The following is a 16,617-nucleotide window of genomic DNA, read 5'->3' as shown; positions in this document are numbered from 1 at the left end:
AATAAATAAAGAATTATGTCAGCATTTCATTAGCCACATTAAATGAAATTGGATAAAAAAATTTCCTTTACAATCCTATAAATAGTTTGAAAGAATTTTTAAAAGCTGAAAAAAATAAAAAGCCACGACAATGTATAAATTATAATTTAAAAGACAAAAATCTAAGTAAACATAAAAAAAAAATATTACAATGATATCATCCTATTGAGTCAGTGGTCTTATTTAAGGGAAAGTCATCTTAGAGAAAGACTTAAAAGTTGGTTTTTTATTTATTAATATAATGTTTTATTATCATAATATTTTAATAATAATTAATTATATTACAATAGATGAGGTGAGAAAAAAATAAGGCTATCATTTATTTTATTAAAATATACTGGAAAAAAGAAACGATATTATAGATTTTTTCAATAATATTTTTTTAGCAAGGAATATTTTATTGAAAATAAATAGGGTGTAATATATCCTTCTCAATAATAAATTCTAAATTCATAATATTATATTAAATTCGACTTCTATTTTTTATTATAATTTTTTTTTATTTCATGTCGGACCCAGAAAAATCGCCAAACTCTTTCCCCCTTTAAATTTACATTGGATTCGTCATTTTACATAGCGCATATGTCGTAAAATAGAATCCAAGTTTGTTAAAAAAAATAAAATTGAATCCAAGTACCCGAACCGGACGCACATCTTATCCATTTCGCAACCGTACAGTTCTTTCAGTTCCAATTCTCGCTTACCTCCTTCTCCAACTGACCAGTATCCACCTTCAGAGAAGTCGCAGATCGTTTATTGTTCCGGACCCTACTACCGCCTATCTTCTTCCTTACGATAAATCAAAATTAGGGTTTTCTGACGCCAATTGAATTATCAAAGGATTCCCTTTCGGAGTGGGTGCATTGAAGATGAGCGAGGTCTTCGAAGGCTACGAGCGTCAGTACTGTGAGCTCTCCGCTAATCTTTCTCGGAAATGTAATTCCGCCGCTGCTCTTTCCGATCATGGTAATAGTATATTCAATGTATCTTCTTTTTTCGTTTTAGTGATTTCCTGATGTCAGTTTCATTCGATTTCGATGTAAGTTTTTGGGTCAACAAAGCGTTAAATTTTGCAATTAGGGTTTTACTTGGCAGAGTATTGATCACACTTTGTTTTTTTTTTTTTTAATTGTTCTTCTAATTGATGAATTCGACTAGCAGAGCAGAAGCAGCTGAAGTTTCTTGAGATCAAAGCTGGAATAGATGATGCTGATGTTCTGGTGAGCTTGGCTTCTTCTTCTTTTTTTGGCAATGATTCTCTCAGCTTTGGGCGGTTTGTGATATGGGTTTTGATCTTTTTTTATTTTTTATTTTTTTGTTAGATTCGGAAAATGGACTTGGATGCAAGAAGTTTGCAACCGAGCGTGAAAGCTGTACTTCTTGCTAAATTAAGGGAATATAAATCTGATTTGAATCAGTTGAAAAGGGAATTCAAGAGAGTAGCATCACCTAATGCTAATCAGGCTTCCCGGGAAGAGTTGTTAGAGTCTGGAAATGCAGATGTTCATTCGGTATTTCTTTGGATCAACATATTGTCCTGTTTAGTGTTATTCTAACTCTTGATTTCATGGTGTTTGATATGCTACTGTGATTTGTTCTCTGATATTTTCCACTATGCCATCTTGATCAATGAGTTTTGTGCATGCTTAATGTGTTCTCCGTTGTAGTCTCTGCTTCATTATCACTGTAATCTCTTTTGAGAAATTTAGCTTCGTTTTTCAGCATTCGGTTCACCCGGCATACATTTCAAATAAAGTGGGCATTGCTCTTTACACTTGAGCACTTGAACTTTTTCTACTAGTTGTGATATCTGTAGGATTTTGTTACTAGTTATTTCTATAGCTTCTTGATACGCCTGTCAAACCACTGAACACACCTCTTTGCCTACTACATTAGATCCTATCATAGACATGCACGGGCGTGTATCTCATGGAAATGAGAGTTTTTGGTATATCATTTTTATTGCCCTTAATGATCTGCTAGAGTTGTTCAGAACTCTGTACAAATAGCAAGTCTCTATCATATCTGTTTACAATGTCACCGTGTACATGCCAAAGATAAGACGGATTCGGTTTGCTTTGTTTAATTGATCTTTGTCTTTGTCAACAATTTGTGCAGGCATCTGCTGAACACAGGGAGAGAATGGCAATGTCAGTTGAGAGGTTAAATGAGTCGAGTGACAGAATTATGGAGAGCAGAAGGACTATTTTGGAGACTGAAGAGCTTGGCATCTCAATTCTCCAAGATTTGCATCAACAGCGTGAAACTCTTCTACACTCTCATAATAAAGTAAGCGCCTTACTAGATTTTATTTCTTTCTTACCATTCACGATCTCTTGGGCCCAATTTGTAGTTTCCTGTCTTGTGTAAAACTTAGTTATATTATTGCTTTGCGATGCTGAACTTGTTTATGTTTTTGTTGCAGCTTCATGAAGTTGATGATGCCATTGACAAGAGTAAAAAAGTCTTAACTGCGATGTCCCGGAGGATGACCAAACACAAATGGATTATAGGCTCAACCATTGGAGCTCTTATTTTTGTAGTCCTCTTGATTCTATATTTCAAGCTTTTTCACAGTTGACCACTACAGGTTGTATTCACAATTCGTAAGTACACAATTGGTCATGTTGCCACCACGGATTCTGCTGCCTCCATGGTGTGATTTGTTGAATAGTTAAGTGCATTGCCTGAAGTCATTACGCCTTTATTGTATTAATTTCATGGTACTCGTGCTTCTGTGGAGCATCACAACTCGTATGATCGGCCAGATACTCAAGCGGCAATGCCTTTTACCCTTGTTTGAATCCACTGTAAAACATAGTTAAAAGGAAAATGTTTATTTGTCTTTTTTATCGAACTGTTTGATTTCATTTCATTTCTAGATTACATGACCATTAAAAGTTGCACTGTAAAAACATCATATTTTCTGTATATTGTCGTGTCGGTTATTTCAGTCTTTCGGCGTTTTTTGTTTTCGCGTTTGGTAAGGTGTTCGTTTGGTCTTAAAAATAATTTGATTTATTTTTTAATGGCTAATTTTTTGGGAACTTAAAAATAATTAAAACCCTTCTCACCGTCACACGTGGACATACTATGGCCAGACTCAAGTTCTATTGGATCATTACAACGTCAATCCAGTCGTTACTTAATTTTGCTAATGAATAAATAAAAAAAATAAAAAAATTATGGGCATCCGAATTGACCCGTCTAATTCAGTTACCCGGACCCGCCACGGACATGAGGCAGAAAATAACCAAAGATTCACAGGGAATCACAAAAACCCAATTTTCCTTCTTCAACCTTCTTTCCTGTATTTTTGTGTCACCAACTCAAGTTAAGCAGCCGTTTACGCAGAGAATTTTTTCTGCCCTTTTTTTCTACCACGCCGACCAAGCCAACTGTTCCACAATATTACATAAAGACCCAAAATATAGTTGAAACAGTTCTCATAGCTCCAGATTCATTGGATTCTAGCACAACACCGCTAGCCGCCATGGATTCGCTCTCTGCAGTCTCGCCCTCTTTAGTTCTACCCCCAAATAATCCCCTTTGTCCTCGGCCTCGCCAAATGGGCTTCTATATTTCTTGTCGTTTACAGAATCGGAGCCGTCGTTCTTGTTCTTTCTCCAGTACGCGCCTGAGCTCACCCGTGAAGCTCTCTAGGAGATCATGGAAGCGAGCTTCTAGCAAATCAGACGGCGGTGGAACCACTGATGAGGACAAAGATGATAACGGGACGGAGGAGGTGGAGAGAGCGCTTCACCTCGACGGAACCATTCCTGGGACTTCGGACGAGTTCGTGAAGCAGGTCTCGTCACGTGCTTACGATATGCGAAGACACCTCCAGCAGACATTCGATAGCAGCAGCTACGATGGTATATAGTTACATATATATACATACATATTGATGCAATTTTTTAAAAAGTTAATTATATGGTTGTGCATGTTAGCTGATCGCTAGAATTTTTTTAACTGTTATTGGGATTAAAAAGAAAATTGGCTTATATATGCTGTCATTCATATAGAGGTGGAATTTGTTTATGATAGTTACTCTGTTTCAAATTTGAACAATTTCAAAAGTTGGGGGGCTATGGCCTTTTGCTTAGATGATTTTTCTTCTTCTTATAACTCAATTTGTTTGCTTAACTGATTGTTACTTTCATTTTGTAGTGTGATCTTTTGCCACCATTTGCTAACTGGGTGTTAGGCTATGAGCTAATATCATCATAAAAGGCTACCATTTTATCTTTTTATAGTCCTTGGTATGAATCATAGGGGTCCAGTGGCAAAAGGTGGTTTGATTTATTCTAATCATTTGGGTGATGCCCATGATACTTTTTAATGCAGTGTCCTTAGTTCTGCGTCAAGACACTATTTTTGTATTTTATTTTACAAATGGAATGTGCCTTAATCCTTATCATATGTGTAACCCGTTGTTTTTCTTAAACAGTATTAGATTCCAACCCGTGGAGAGATCCTTCAAAGCCTGTATATGTATTAACCCAGAGGGAAAACCAATTGTGTACTATGAAAACAAGAAGAAACCGCAGGTTTGATACGTTCTTATGTACGGTAAGTCATAAGTATTAGTCCTTCCCTTTCTTAGAGATTTTATCTTTTGACAGTGAAGTTGAGAAGGAGCTCGGATTGTTGTTTTCAAAAGGAGGAACACTGAGATCGGGAATCGGAAATCAGACTAAACAATCAAGAAGCGGATCAAAGTTTCAGATGCTTGTGGAGGATGTTCGGGAAGGAGTGCTTGTAAGTGCTTTCATGTATTAGATGAAGACTCCTTCATTATAGATTTTGTTTTAGTTGAAGATGCATTAAATTGGCTTCTGTTGCCAAAAGTGGTTAATCCATTTTGCGTTTTATCAGCATGTTATAATTAATAGTCTAAACATTGCTACAAACTTAGTCCTATTTCCTTTGATAACTTTGTTGGAAACATCCATAATCTATTGACCTTCCAGCTCTGGCTACTTTCATTTGATCCTGATTATGTTGGTGACAACTGACTAGGTTTTTGTTGGCGTTGTAGGTATTTGAAGATGAGAATGAAGCTGTAAAATACTGTGACTTACTGCAAGGAGGTGGAAAAGGTTGTGAAGGTGTTGCAGAAATTGAAGCCTCGTCGGTATGAAACAGAACATCCTCAAAAATCTTCATCTGCGGATAATTAGTTCATTTCAATAATCCTTTTCATAATCTTGCAGGTATTCGATCTTGTCCGGAAAATGAGAGCTCTTGCTGTTCTTTTTCGTAGAGGAAGAACACCTCCTCTACCTCAAAGCCTTGAACTCAATTTAAAGGCTCGCAAGCGATCCCTGGAAGACCAAGCGGACTTGATATGAAATTCATGCATGCCAACAAACTAAGATATTCAAGGGAAGGACTATAATTGATGCTGTAATATAACATGGAGCATTGTGAATGAGTATATGTTGTAACTTGGAAAAATAAAGATAATGAGAAGAAAAGTAACAGCTAGGTACTTTCAGCAGACGTGATATTCAAATTTTACAGTCAAATTTGATGTATACATGTTCTTATGTAAATCATCCTCACACGTGAATCTGAGAGTTAATGCAGCAAGCTTATTTATTTATCTAAACTTATCATTTATATTTTGTTGCGAGTTTTTCGTTTACGAAGATTATACTATTTTGTTTGTCACATCTTTTTAGTTTAGCTGATAACAAAACACTACATTGTCTCATACTTGTACAAAAACAAAAAATGACATAATTTTAATTAAAGTTATTTTTAATAGGGATATTTGTGGCGAAAGTTACCAAGTTATATAAAATGTTGTACTTAAGTACCCAATTATTTTTTGTCACAGCAAAAGTATTCAAGTTTAATTTTTACTTACACTATTAGTACTCATCGTTACCATCTAACGACAAAATTTACTAATGGTTGAACTTGGATACTTTTACCCCAAAAAAAATATATATATTTGGGTAGTCAAGTGCAATATTTTATATAATTTAGGTACTTTTGCCGTAAATATCATTTTTTTTATTAAATTTTATTATAACCTTATAAATTTACAATTTGAAATAGAATAGCAAACCATTAAAATCAAAAGAAAAATGTATAATTTTTTATTTATTATTTGCAGTAAAAATACCAAAGTCAATTTTTATTTGCATCATTCGTACCTGCTGTTAACTTTGTCGTGCGATGATAACGACGGGTACTAACTGTTGATGCAACAACTTTGTCTTTCTAAATTTGGAGGTACTTGCCAACAAATTCTGGTTCTTCGGTCCTTCTCCGTCAATGAAGAAGATTTTGTTGATCGTCGAATCGTCGGGGAGTACCTGCAAGAAAGACACTCTGATGCTTAAGTCAGATTTTCGATCCCCCCATCTGAATGAGAACAAGGTATTTATAATAAAAAATATTAGGTGGTTAGTCGGTTAAGTTTGCTCCTTGATTGGTCGGAGGAATAACTGAATTTCCCTCCAAAATGCTTTCAGATCTATTAAGTGTGCAGAGGGCAGAGGCATAGATCGCCTCTGACCTACGGCTTTTGACTCTGTAGCTACTGCAGGGACCAAAACGCTCCATTCCAACTTTCTTAAAATGGGGAAGCCCTTTGGGCCCAACAAATGTCCCTCGGCCCGAGTTTCGAATGTGGTATACACGCCAAACCGTTCGAACCTTGGGCCGACTCTTCATCTCCAAAATTTTCGCCCAACGCCGTCGCTTCCCGTCAATCGAGGTGTGCTGCACATGCATGGTCACATTGTTCCCTAACAAATGTCATTTCAAATTAAATGTGAACACAATTACCGAGTATTGCACTTGATTATGGTATTTCCCTTCCCACTTTGTTGTTCCAATTCAAATTACTTCATTTTCAAATCTTCCAACTCTTATTTCGACTTTTTTAGAGAGGAACATAGGAAAAAGCTCTAAGATCATTTGCCCCTTCACTTCCGTAGGCAGTCAATCTTCCCAATTTTCCTAACCATGTCTTCACGCTCGTCTCCCTAACCAGTGGACCACGAGGGGTACAAAACTGCACTCGCCGTATACGCAAATTGTTCGATGTCCCAGACAATGTTATGATCCGAATGCTCACGGATTCTGAGCTAAGAGAATGGCAGTTTAAAGATGTGGTTAAGCCCAGTGAGATCGTCATGAGCCTGAGGAACATTGAGTGGCTCCGGTTTCCTCTTCCTGCTTTGTTGGTCCAGATAATTTCAAATTCTGGGGCTCACATTTCTCAGTTTCTTCCAAACGCCATTCAGTCCATAGTTGGGGCTCAGATGATTAGAGCTCTCAGGAACGTCGACATCTAATCGGATGATATCTATGCGTGCTTTACCAAATCGACGAACAAAGCAATAGAAGGTAAGCCTTGGAAGACCTTCTACCTTTCTCCCAAAAAAGACCAAACGATTTTCACTAATTTCGACAGCTCCCATAGGAATTGGGACAAGTATTTCTTTGCAGTCGGAGGTGCATGGTACCTCAAATTCTTGCCCCAAGAGATCTTCCCTCTAGCCAGGATTTTCATAAGAGGTGAGCTTCGTCTTTACTTTGTTCTTTCTCTTCCTTCGTGTAAATATGCTGCGTTTAAAGGATTGTCTATTGATCTGGTCCTCTGTGTTGCAATTTTATTTTATGTTCCATATTTCTTGTGGCCTCAGGTCAGCATGAGCCCTGAGAGACAAATCCTGCTGACAGAGAAATGGCTCCTTCACGAGTCCAAAGAACATGCCATTAGTATCAGAGGGTAATGAATCCCTACTGCATGCAGATTATGACTCGGCTCTGCTTCATGGATCGAATTGATCTTAGGGCTTTCCGAGTCAGAGCACTGAAGGGTGACATGTCCCTCACCAAGGTCATTGCTACGTGTGCGAAGAAATTGGGTATGTTCTTAAAAAGGTCACCCCCTTCTTCTTCGACTCTGCCATTATCAAACACCGAGTATGAAAGGGCATGCTCTGAGACCTTCGCAGCATGTGCCAAGCGCCAAGGGGTCCCTGAGAGCAAGAAGAGAGATGGCTCTGACCCATTCCCCGCCGCAGAATCGTCCCCTGACAAATTCGCCTTGGCTCACAATTTTTCTCGCATACACAGGCGGTCTTCCATGCCTTCTGCTGCTCTACAAGTCCAACCTCTCCAACAGGTGCCTCTGCCAAAGGATGCCCTGGGAAAGAGGAAGTCTCGAGAAGAGTCTTCCGATGAAGATTCGGATGATGGGAAATGTATTTCGTCCAAGCTTCGCATTTCAAGAGGGTTTGCTTCTGCCGCCGAAGGCTCTTCTTTGACAATCCCCAAGCTTACGCCTGGGAAATTACTACTTGGGCAAGCTCTGACTTTACCCAAGATGCATCTGGGGCCTGCCCCAACTGATCCTTTACCTCTACCATCCTCTTCCTCTTTTGCACCAGGGTCCCCTTTGGGAGAGGGCCCGAAAAGCTTCGTGCCCCCTATGGCTCTTATGTCTTATGTCTCTGCCTTGACTGGAGGGTCTGACGTCGGCCATAGGCATGGATCAGAGGGGAAGCGCCCTCCCGCAAGAATCATTTTGTAGAAGATGATTTTGGGGGTGGTTCAGGGACCACGAGCAGTCCTTCTCGCCCAGTCAATGTGGGCCAAGCCATCACTTCAGAAATTGCTCCTCTTTGTCAGAAATCAGGAGCTACCGAGGTCGTAGGCTGTCATAACTTGGGTGTCGATGCTCGCATAGCATCCTCTGCAGCGACTGGGACACCCTTGGGGGTGGCCATCATTGTATCCCCAGAGGGGACAAGTAATTTTGAGTCACCTAACACCTTTCTAGAGCAACTGACGTCTTCTGTGGTGCAGACGTCAGTGTTTTTGTCGAGTGACCTAGGTAAGGATGCTGGTTAAGGGTTGTTTATTCGTCCCTCCATGCCACAACTTACTGAGATGGGATTAACTGCTCTGGCATCGATAGCCTTCTGGTGTCATCACTAGCAAGAGGCAGGGAACCGGTTGCCCCCGTTGCTTCTGTTGCTGCGTCGGCAGGGAGATAAGCAATTGATAAAGCAGAGGGTTTGCCAGAGTATGTGCCTTCCGCATCAACGGAGGTGATGGAGGAGATGTTGCGCATCAGTAGGCCACACCTTCCTGCTGAAGCAGTTGGGTCGCTAAGCGGTCAGGGCGATTTGCTTCAACAAGTATCTGACCACATATGGATGGTGATTTTGGATTGATAGAATATGTATACGAATACACTGTATGTGTTAGAGTTAGTATCATGTAGTGCCTGTTGCGTTTGATGTTTGAAAAGTTTAGTGAATATTTTGCAGAGCTATGTATGTGCATCTGCTGCTAGAAGGGAATATGCAGCGACTGTTCAGAATAGCTCTAAAATGGCCGAACAAGTGGCCATGTTGGAGGAGGAGCGTGCGAGGAGAAGGATGGCTGAAGTTAACCGTGATGTGCTTGTGAAGGCTATAAAAAAGTTAGAAGCGGAGCTAGCGGCGGTGAAAGAGAAAGTGGTGGCCATGGAGGCAAAGTTAGTAGGGTCTATCGGACTAGAGATGGAATGTGACAAGATGAAGGCAGACCTAGTGGCGATGACTAACAAATGTATGTAAAAGAGACAGTTCTGCGCGCAACATGAAGCGCGGATGGAGAATCTACATAACATAATTAGTGATTTACAGGAAGATGTAGTATCCTTGCAAACAGATAAGGAGATATTGGAGAAGGAGAAGAAAGAATTGCAGCATAAAGTGGGGGGGGGGGGGGCGGGGGTTGGAAATGAACGTTGCAAGCACACGTAAGCAGAAAGAGGGGGCCATTTCTAGAATCGAGGGAAAGTTGAAAGAAATGGCTGAGGTATGTGTTGTATAAATTGGTATGATGATATTATGGTTGAGTTTTGTGTGTCATATGTTGAGTAGTCGACTGGTTTGTATTGCAGACGCCAGAAGAGGTAGCAGTAGAAGCCACGAGGCAGCGCATCAGGGATCGCGAGATTACCGAACACAAGTTCGTGAGGATTGTCGAAGTGGATACTGCAAAATATCTAGATCTTGCGCTGTGTAATAAGAAGCAAACCCCAGAGGAGAAATGGGTTAAGCTGGAGATGTATTATAAAAGTATTGATGTGAAGGTTGGAGAATATGACGTTGATCAGTATCTCAGCGAACTCGGGGATCTGCAGATCAACTACTCTGCACAACATTTGGAAACATTGAGGCAAATGGGTGACGCCTTGGGCTCAATTTATAATGCAAGTGGGGAGCCTACTGAAGAAGGTTGATAACTCAACAAAATGGAGTTATTTTACCACAATTTTTATGCTAATTGTTGCTTAGTTTTAGAGTTTTTAATTAATTTATTAAGTTTTTAAGTAATTTTGAATTTATTAGTATTATCATGATTTTATATACTTTTGTGTGTTTTTATAGTTATTTGGTTGTAAAATATTGTAGTTAATTATTTGAAATATTATTGTTTAATTTGAGGTAAAAAAAATGTTGTATTATTGAACTTAAACGTTAAATATAAATTAAGTTTTAATTAATATTTTCATGGAACTTATGTTGTATATTTGATTATTGAAAATATTTAGTTTTAATTTAATTTATGTTTTTTTTATAGGAGATATGCTGTATTTTTGGGCTCTTGAAAAGCAAGAAAAATTAAGGAAAAATTGTATTTTTGAGAGAAAAGTGGTATTATTGAAATACCAAACAGCCCACCAGCTGCCACCTTTCCCAAGGCCCAACCACCTCCAGCCGTTTCTCCTCCAACTAGCAAACCCCAGCCGTGCACCAATTGCCTTTCTCCCATTTCCTTCAGCACCCCACGTCCCACTCGGTTCAGCAAGCAATCAACGCCTGCAGCCCCAACAGCCAAACCACTCGGCCCAGCCCAGCCAGGCCCGCCTGGCCCTCTCAGCCTTCCTCAGCCCGTGGGCCTACTGCCTCCAAACCGGCCCAATTCGGTCCAGCTGCACCCAGCAGCCTGCCTCTTCCCCACCTGCCAGCAAGCTTTGAGCCCATAAAATGCAAATTGTCCCTTTGTACTGTGGTCTAAAAATGATACATTTTTACCCAACTTTTCTACAACATTTTACCCAAAATCATCATCACTCCTACAATTTACCCCTACTTGCCATTTTATTATTAGTTTAATTAATCTGATCAATTTAAGTAATTTAAATTGATTATTTTAATAATCTCATTTTGGCTATAAATAAGGGTTTTGAAGACCATTTTTGGTAACCATCTTCTTTCTACCATTCTCTCTTCCATTTTGGGTTTTTCAGGAGCATTTTCAAGTATGTATGTCATTTATTTTGTAATTTCTACTCTAGTTATGTGCTTCTAATCTTTTTCATAAGATTATTAAGATCATGATGAAGCAACTTGTAACTAGGTAATATTTATGTTGTATGTTGATTTCCCTTGTAATGCAACAAAGTTTATGGATTTTTCTTCTTCATATATGTATTTCATCTTTAATATCTCATATTTTGGATTGTTATATAATATACACTCTATTCTTCATTTTGCAAAAACATAATATTCTTTGTGTAAGATGTGTCATTAAATTGTACACATCCATGCTTAGAACAAAAATATTATGTTTTGTCTTATAAATAATGTTATTTGATTTTTTTGTTGTTTCATTAGGTTGATTCACATTAAATACTTTGAAATTATAATTTTTGAAAAGTGAAGAAAAATCCTATCTTTTTAGAAGTAATTTGTGCTTAAAATTATAAATCTATTTGGAAAATGATAGTTTGATTTATTTTAACTATCACTAAAACTTGGGAATCAATATACTAATAAATATTATTAAACTTACATTTTGTGGATTCTAGTATCTTAATAATCTTTCCTTTTACCACTTATTTTCAAATCATTATTGGTTTATTTTTATTCTCTTAAATAGCTTTATCTTCAATCTTTTATTTTAGGTTCATAACATTAAAACTCATCAATCTTTGGAGCTAGGTTAGAATTTATTAATTTTGGTTTAAAATAGTTTTCTTTTTTATTTTAGACAACTCCTTTGGGTTCGATCTCGTGCTTACATGAACACTATATTCCATATACGATTCGTGCGCTTGCGAGTATAAATTTTTAAAACATACCCGTTTTTGGTCCATCAAAGGTGATATTGCAGGGCAGGTGTCTTCTGTTGCAGGCACTGTGTCGTGGTAGAGGCTTCTGGACAGAGGGTGGTGGAGCCTACGTCAGCAACAGAAGCAGGGAGTACTGGTGGAAGAGGTGTCGTAGAATGATCAAAGTAGTTTTGCCATACTTGTACATATGTGTTTACTCTTCTTTGTTTATGATTGATTGGACAATTGTAGATGTAATGATGTGCAAAATACTAATACAATATATAAAAATTTATTCGTGTTCTGTGCTTGGTCGTTGGTGAATGTGTTTTCTTGATATTATGATAATTAAAATATTGCAGCTGATGAAGTTCAATTGACGTATGTTGATAAGAGGCTTCATAGACCCTTTAGGCCTCTGCGCGTGAGATTCAGTAAGAACCTGTACAGATGGTGGGAGAGAATGCCCAGTTCAATGTTGAGTTAGTTACACGGCATTATTTTTTGAGGTGATTGAATGGTTCTGATGACATTTCCATTTCAGACGAACACCGTGATTGGGTAATTGTGCCATTTCTGAGGCGGATCTTTGATAAGCCGTAGTGGTTGTATTCAACTTGGGTGTTGAATGAATTAGTGAGAAGTGGAATCCCGTATTACATAGCGTGTGAGCGATATGGGTTAGGTCATCCGAAGCTAGAGAGTGTGATGGCAGAGTATACGCGTCGTATTGAATGAGATTAGATATTCCCAAGAGATGGATGTAATAAGTAACATTATTTGTATCTCAAACAAGAATATAGGTGAATGATGTAAATAATTGTAAAGTGATATTTAACAGAACATATTTTATAAATAAAGCTAATCTATGGATAAGTTGTTGAATTATAAAATTTATGTTCATTAGTCGTGTGATTGCTGAGAGAGTCGAGTGCATTGCCCTTATATGTTTTGAGAGAGTCGAGTGTGTTGCTCTCTCATTAGAACTAAGTCGTGCCCTTGGGTGCGTGAAAGGGAAGGGTAGATGCTTTACCATTTGTGAGAGGGGTCGACGTGGCTGAACTCGGACGCAGAACACAGCATGCGGGGCTGGGTGCCGAGGCAGAGTTGAGAGTGGCAGAACCTAGGATCAATCATTTTTCCATTGCACCCATACCATGGTTTATTTGGTCCCTTTTTCTGTGATAGGCTATCAAACCCAACAAAGGTAACATGCATGTAAGGTGTGGGTGTGAGTGCTGGAAAAGTTCCTCCCAGCCTTGGATTGCCAAACCAGTTACTTCGTAACTGAGGCAGAACTGAAGTGGGGTGTCTGATGGTTCTGCTGCAGTAATCAGAGTAGGTTAGACTGCATGGGGGGTTCCTTTATTTGTTGGACCCGATGGGGCTCCTCTGTGGCAACAGAAAAGTAAGAGGACATATTAGATGGTAAAAATTACCCTGATTGGTTAGCCAAACTCACGTAGTCAGGCCAGAATTAGACTACGAAATGGTTGGCCTTAGCTCCCTGCTGGTTTAGTCAGGTCAGATTAGAATGCGTTTAGCTAAGTAATGTGTGCCTTGATGGTGGACATATTGTGCGAATGCCATGAGTAGAGAGGCTTGTGGTGGAAGGGTTTGCTAGGTGAAACCATAAGTTTTTGTTGGTAAGAGAGTGAGTGGAGTGGCAGAGGCACCATGCCTCTGTGTTTATTTTGTGTGTTTGAAGTGACCCTGTCAAGGCCGTATTTATAGTGAACGTGGTAGGTGGAGCTTAGTGCACGTGAATAATGCTGTGTCTCATATGGGTAGGTAAGGGTATATTAAAATATGCATGTGGTAGTAGCTCTTAGTACAGAGCAAATAAAGTGATAAGTGTCACATGCACGTTTTGTCTATGGTACGTCAGGAAAGATTCCTCATGTAGAAATGTGTCAGCAAAATTTGACTATGTAAAATATCTTAAAGTAATGTAAAAAAGGAAAGTTGTTTCATTACTTTTAAATTTTAGAGTACATACAACTATTAACAGTAATATTGTTTCAAGGACATTGAATTCCAAGTACGCGGTACATTTTTGCCACTACGTATATTTTTTAGAGTGTAAGATCCTCGCCCTAGTGCTTTTGTTACTTCGAAGGGTCCGTCCCAGTTCGGCTCCAGCTTCTTTGGATTGCCAGTGACTTTACGCAAAACCCAATCTCCCTTCTTAAATGCGCGTGAGTGAACTCTCTTTTTGTAATAACGTTATGCTGCCTTTTGGTATTTTTCGTGTCTTATCTGTGGTATCATGCGTAACTCATCCAAGAGGTTGAGGTTTTGGGTTAGCTGTACGTTGTTCGCGGTCAGATCAGAAGCGATTTCTGTCCGAAGTGTCGGCAGGCCCACCTCTGTAGGGATGATTACTTCTGTTCCATACACCATGGCGTAGGGCGACTCGCCTGCAGAATTTCTTTTTGTCGTTCTATATGCCCATAGTACCTTTGGTAGCTCATCTACCCATGCGCCTTTTTTATCTTCCAAGTTTTTCTTGATGTTGGCAAAAATAACTTTGTTAGAAGCCTCTGCTTGGCTGTTGCCTTGGGGATAGGTGACAGAAGCAAAACTTAACTTTATTTTGCAGGTGTCACACATTTCTTATACTTTGGCGTTTTGGAACAGGGTTTCGTTATCCACAAATATTTCTCATGGTATCCCAAATTGGCAGATGATGTGTTTCCATATAAAGCTCATGGTGTCCGTCTTGCTAACTGTGACGTAGGCCTTTGCTACGACCCATTTAGTGAAGTAATCAGTAGCTAACAAGGCGTACCATTTTCCTCCAGCGGCTTTGGGTAGTTCTCCAACTACGTCCATCCCCCACTTTGCAAAAGACCAAGGGGCGATGGTGGAATGTAGGATTTGAGCAGGTTGATGGATGGTAGGTGCAAATCGCTAGCATCTGTCACATTTCTTCGTATAGTCGCGTGCTTCTGTCATCATGTATGGCCAATAATATCCTGCTGTGAGTGCTTTGTGTGCCAAGCTTCATCCCCTTGTGTGATTCCCACATGCTCCTTCGTGGATCTCTTCTAATAATCTTTTAGCTTCTGATGGATGTAAGCACCGAAGATAGGGGCCGCTAAAGGATCTGCGATATAATGTTCCATGGATAATGGAGTAGCGTAGAGCTTTAAAGCGTAGAAACTTTGCGTCTTTTGCATTGGCTGGTAGTTCAGACTTGGTCAGGTAGCGGATAATTGGGTCCATCCAACATTCTAGTTCTGGCGAGATGGAACAAATTTTCACAGCTTCCGGCGCATGACTTGTGGAAATTGCTGAGTGTCGTGAACATTCTCCCACAGAGGCTTTCTTTGCGAGGGCATCATCCCTCTGATTTAGTTCCCTTGGTATTTGCACGAGCTCAAATGGCTGGAATTGTGACTTTAATGCAGATACTTTTTCCAACAGGTTGGTCAGATGAGGTGCCTTGGTGTCAAAATTGCCGGCCACCTGCTCTATCATTAGCTTCGAATCCCCTCTGACTCTCAATCGTCTGATGCCCATGCTTCGTGCTAATTCTAGACCATAGACCAGGGCCTTGTATTCGGCTTCATTATTTGTGGCGTGTTGATCCAACCGTATGGCTTCCTCAACTTATAATCCAGAGGGTGCCTCCAATACGACGCCAATCCCAGCTCCTTACGAATTGGAGGCTCCATCTGTGTGCATTGTCCACATCCATTCTTCTTTGGAATTCAGCAGTTCAGGTGCGGTCTAGGGTGTGAAAATTGTATCTCAACCAGGAAATCAGCTAGTACTTGGCCTTTCTTTGCTTTTCGTGGTGAGAATCGTATATCATATGTCCCGAGGTCAATTTCCCATTTGGACATTCTGCTAGAGAGGTCGGGCTTGTTCAATGGATAGTCCATGTAGACGATAATGGTATGGCCTTCAAAATACTGTCGAAGCTTCTTCTTTGTTGTAATTAATGCGAGGACCAATTTTTCCATCATGTTGTAGCGCGTTTCAGCATCTAGTAGCATCTTACTGCAGTAGAACACTGGCTTCTGCTAGCCTTTGTCTTCTTGAAAGAGTACATAACTCACGGCAAAGTGGGAAACATATAGGTATAAGAAGAGATCTTCGTTGTGGATGGGAGAGCTTAATGTGGGGGAAGCACTCAGATAGGCTTTTAATTCCTCGAAGACTTTATTTTGTTCTGCCCCCCAGGTGGTGTTGGTGGAAGAAAGGCTGGCAACGATCGAACATGCGTGATATAAACCTGCTCAGGGCTATGATTTTGCCTGTCAGAGCTTGGATATCCCAGATGGTTCTAGGCTCCTTGACTTATGATAGCGAGGAAATCTGGGTCGGATTGGCCTCGATGCCTCTCTGGTTGACCACATATCCTAAGAACTAGCCAGAGGATACCCTAAAATCACATTTGGTTGGGTTCAACTTCATTTGATAGGCGTCGAGTATGTTGAAGCATTTGGTTAGATCTTCCACATGCGTGGTACCCCGTCGAGATTTGATCA

At 39.6% G+C, this 16,617-nt stretch overlaps 2 protein-coding genes across 3 annotated transcripts; both read left to right on the top strand.

Annotated features, from left to right (window-relative positions):
- Nucleotides 1-616: 616 nt before the first annotated feature.
- LOC133822922 (vesicle transport v-SNARE 12-like) lies at nucleotides 617-3,020 on the top strand. Of its 2 annotated transcripts, none has more exons than XM_062255391.1 (5): nucleotides 617-1,005; nucleotides 1,198-1,259; nucleotides 1,362-1,550; nucleotides 2,158-2,328; nucleotides 2,465-3,020. In XM_062255391.1, the coding sequence occupies exons 1-5, from the start codon at nucleotides 909-911 to the stop codon at nucleotides 2,618-2,620; spliced, it is 675 nt and encodes a 224-aa protein (XP_062111375.1). In that variant the 5' UTR covers nucleotides 617-908; the 3' UTR covers nucleotides 2,621-3,020. The 2 variants fall into 2 exon arrangements, with proteins under 2 accessions (XP_062111375.1, XP_062111376.1); XM_062255392.1 differs by having other exon boundaries at nucleotides 619-1,005; nucleotides 1,201-1,259.
- A 255-nt stretch (nucleotides 3,021-3,275) lies between these two features.
- LOC133822921 (uncharacterized) lies at nucleotides 3,276-5,647 on the top strand. The gene is made up of 5 exons (XM_062255390.1): nucleotides 3,276-3,914; nucleotides 4,490-4,589; nucleotides 4,665-4,800; nucleotides 5,081-5,176; nucleotides 5,256-5,647. Exons 1-5 carry the CDS (start codon nucleotides 3,533-3,535, stop codon nucleotides 5,391-5,393), a joined length of 852 nt encoding a protein of 283 aa, XP_062111374.1. The 5' UTR covers nucleotides 3,276-3,532; the 3' UTR covers nucleotides 5,394-5,647.
- The last annotated feature ends 10,970 nt before the right edge of the window (nucleotides 5,648-16,617 follow it).

Source organism: Humulus lupulus, chromosome 3 (genome assembly GCF_963169125.1).
Source record: "Humulus lupulus chromosome 3, drHumLupu1.1, whole genome shotgun sequence".
Classification (NCBI taxonomy): domain Eukaryota; kingdom Viridiplantae; phylum Streptophyta; class Magnoliopsida; order Rosales; family Cannabaceae; genus Humulus; species Humulus lupulus.
Note: the sequence above shows the minus strand (reverse complement) of the source record. Positions and strands in the feature narration are given on the sequence as shown.

Excerpts from the sequence above, each read along its gene's own strand:
- LOC133822921 (XM_062255390.1), top strand. The coding sequence starts at position 3,533 with ATGGATTCGCTCTCTGCAGTCTCGCCCTCTTTAGTTCTACCCCCAAAT. Across the intron at positions 4,801-5,080 it reads ATGTTCGGGAAGGAGTGCTT|GTATTTGAAGATGAGAATGA; the intron begins GTAAGTGCTTTC and ends TTGGCGTTGTAG. Across the intron at positions 5,177-5,255 it reads CAGAAATTGAAGCCTCGTCG|GTATTCGATCTTGTCCGGAA; the intron begins GTATGAAACAGA and ends ATAATCTTGCAG.
- LOC133822922 (XM_062255391.1), top strand. The coding sequence starts at position 909 with ATGAGCGAGGTCTTCGAAGGCTACGAGCGTCAGTACTGTGAGCTCTCC. Across the intron at positions 1,006-1,197 it reads CGCTGCTCTTTCCGATCATG|CAGAGCAGAAGCAGCTGAAG; the intron begins GTAATAGTATAT and ends GAATTCGACTAG. Across the intron at positions 1,551-2,157 it reads GAAATGCAGATGTTCATTCG|GCATCTGCTGAACACAGGGA; the intron begins GTATTTCTTTGG and ends CAATTTGTGCAG.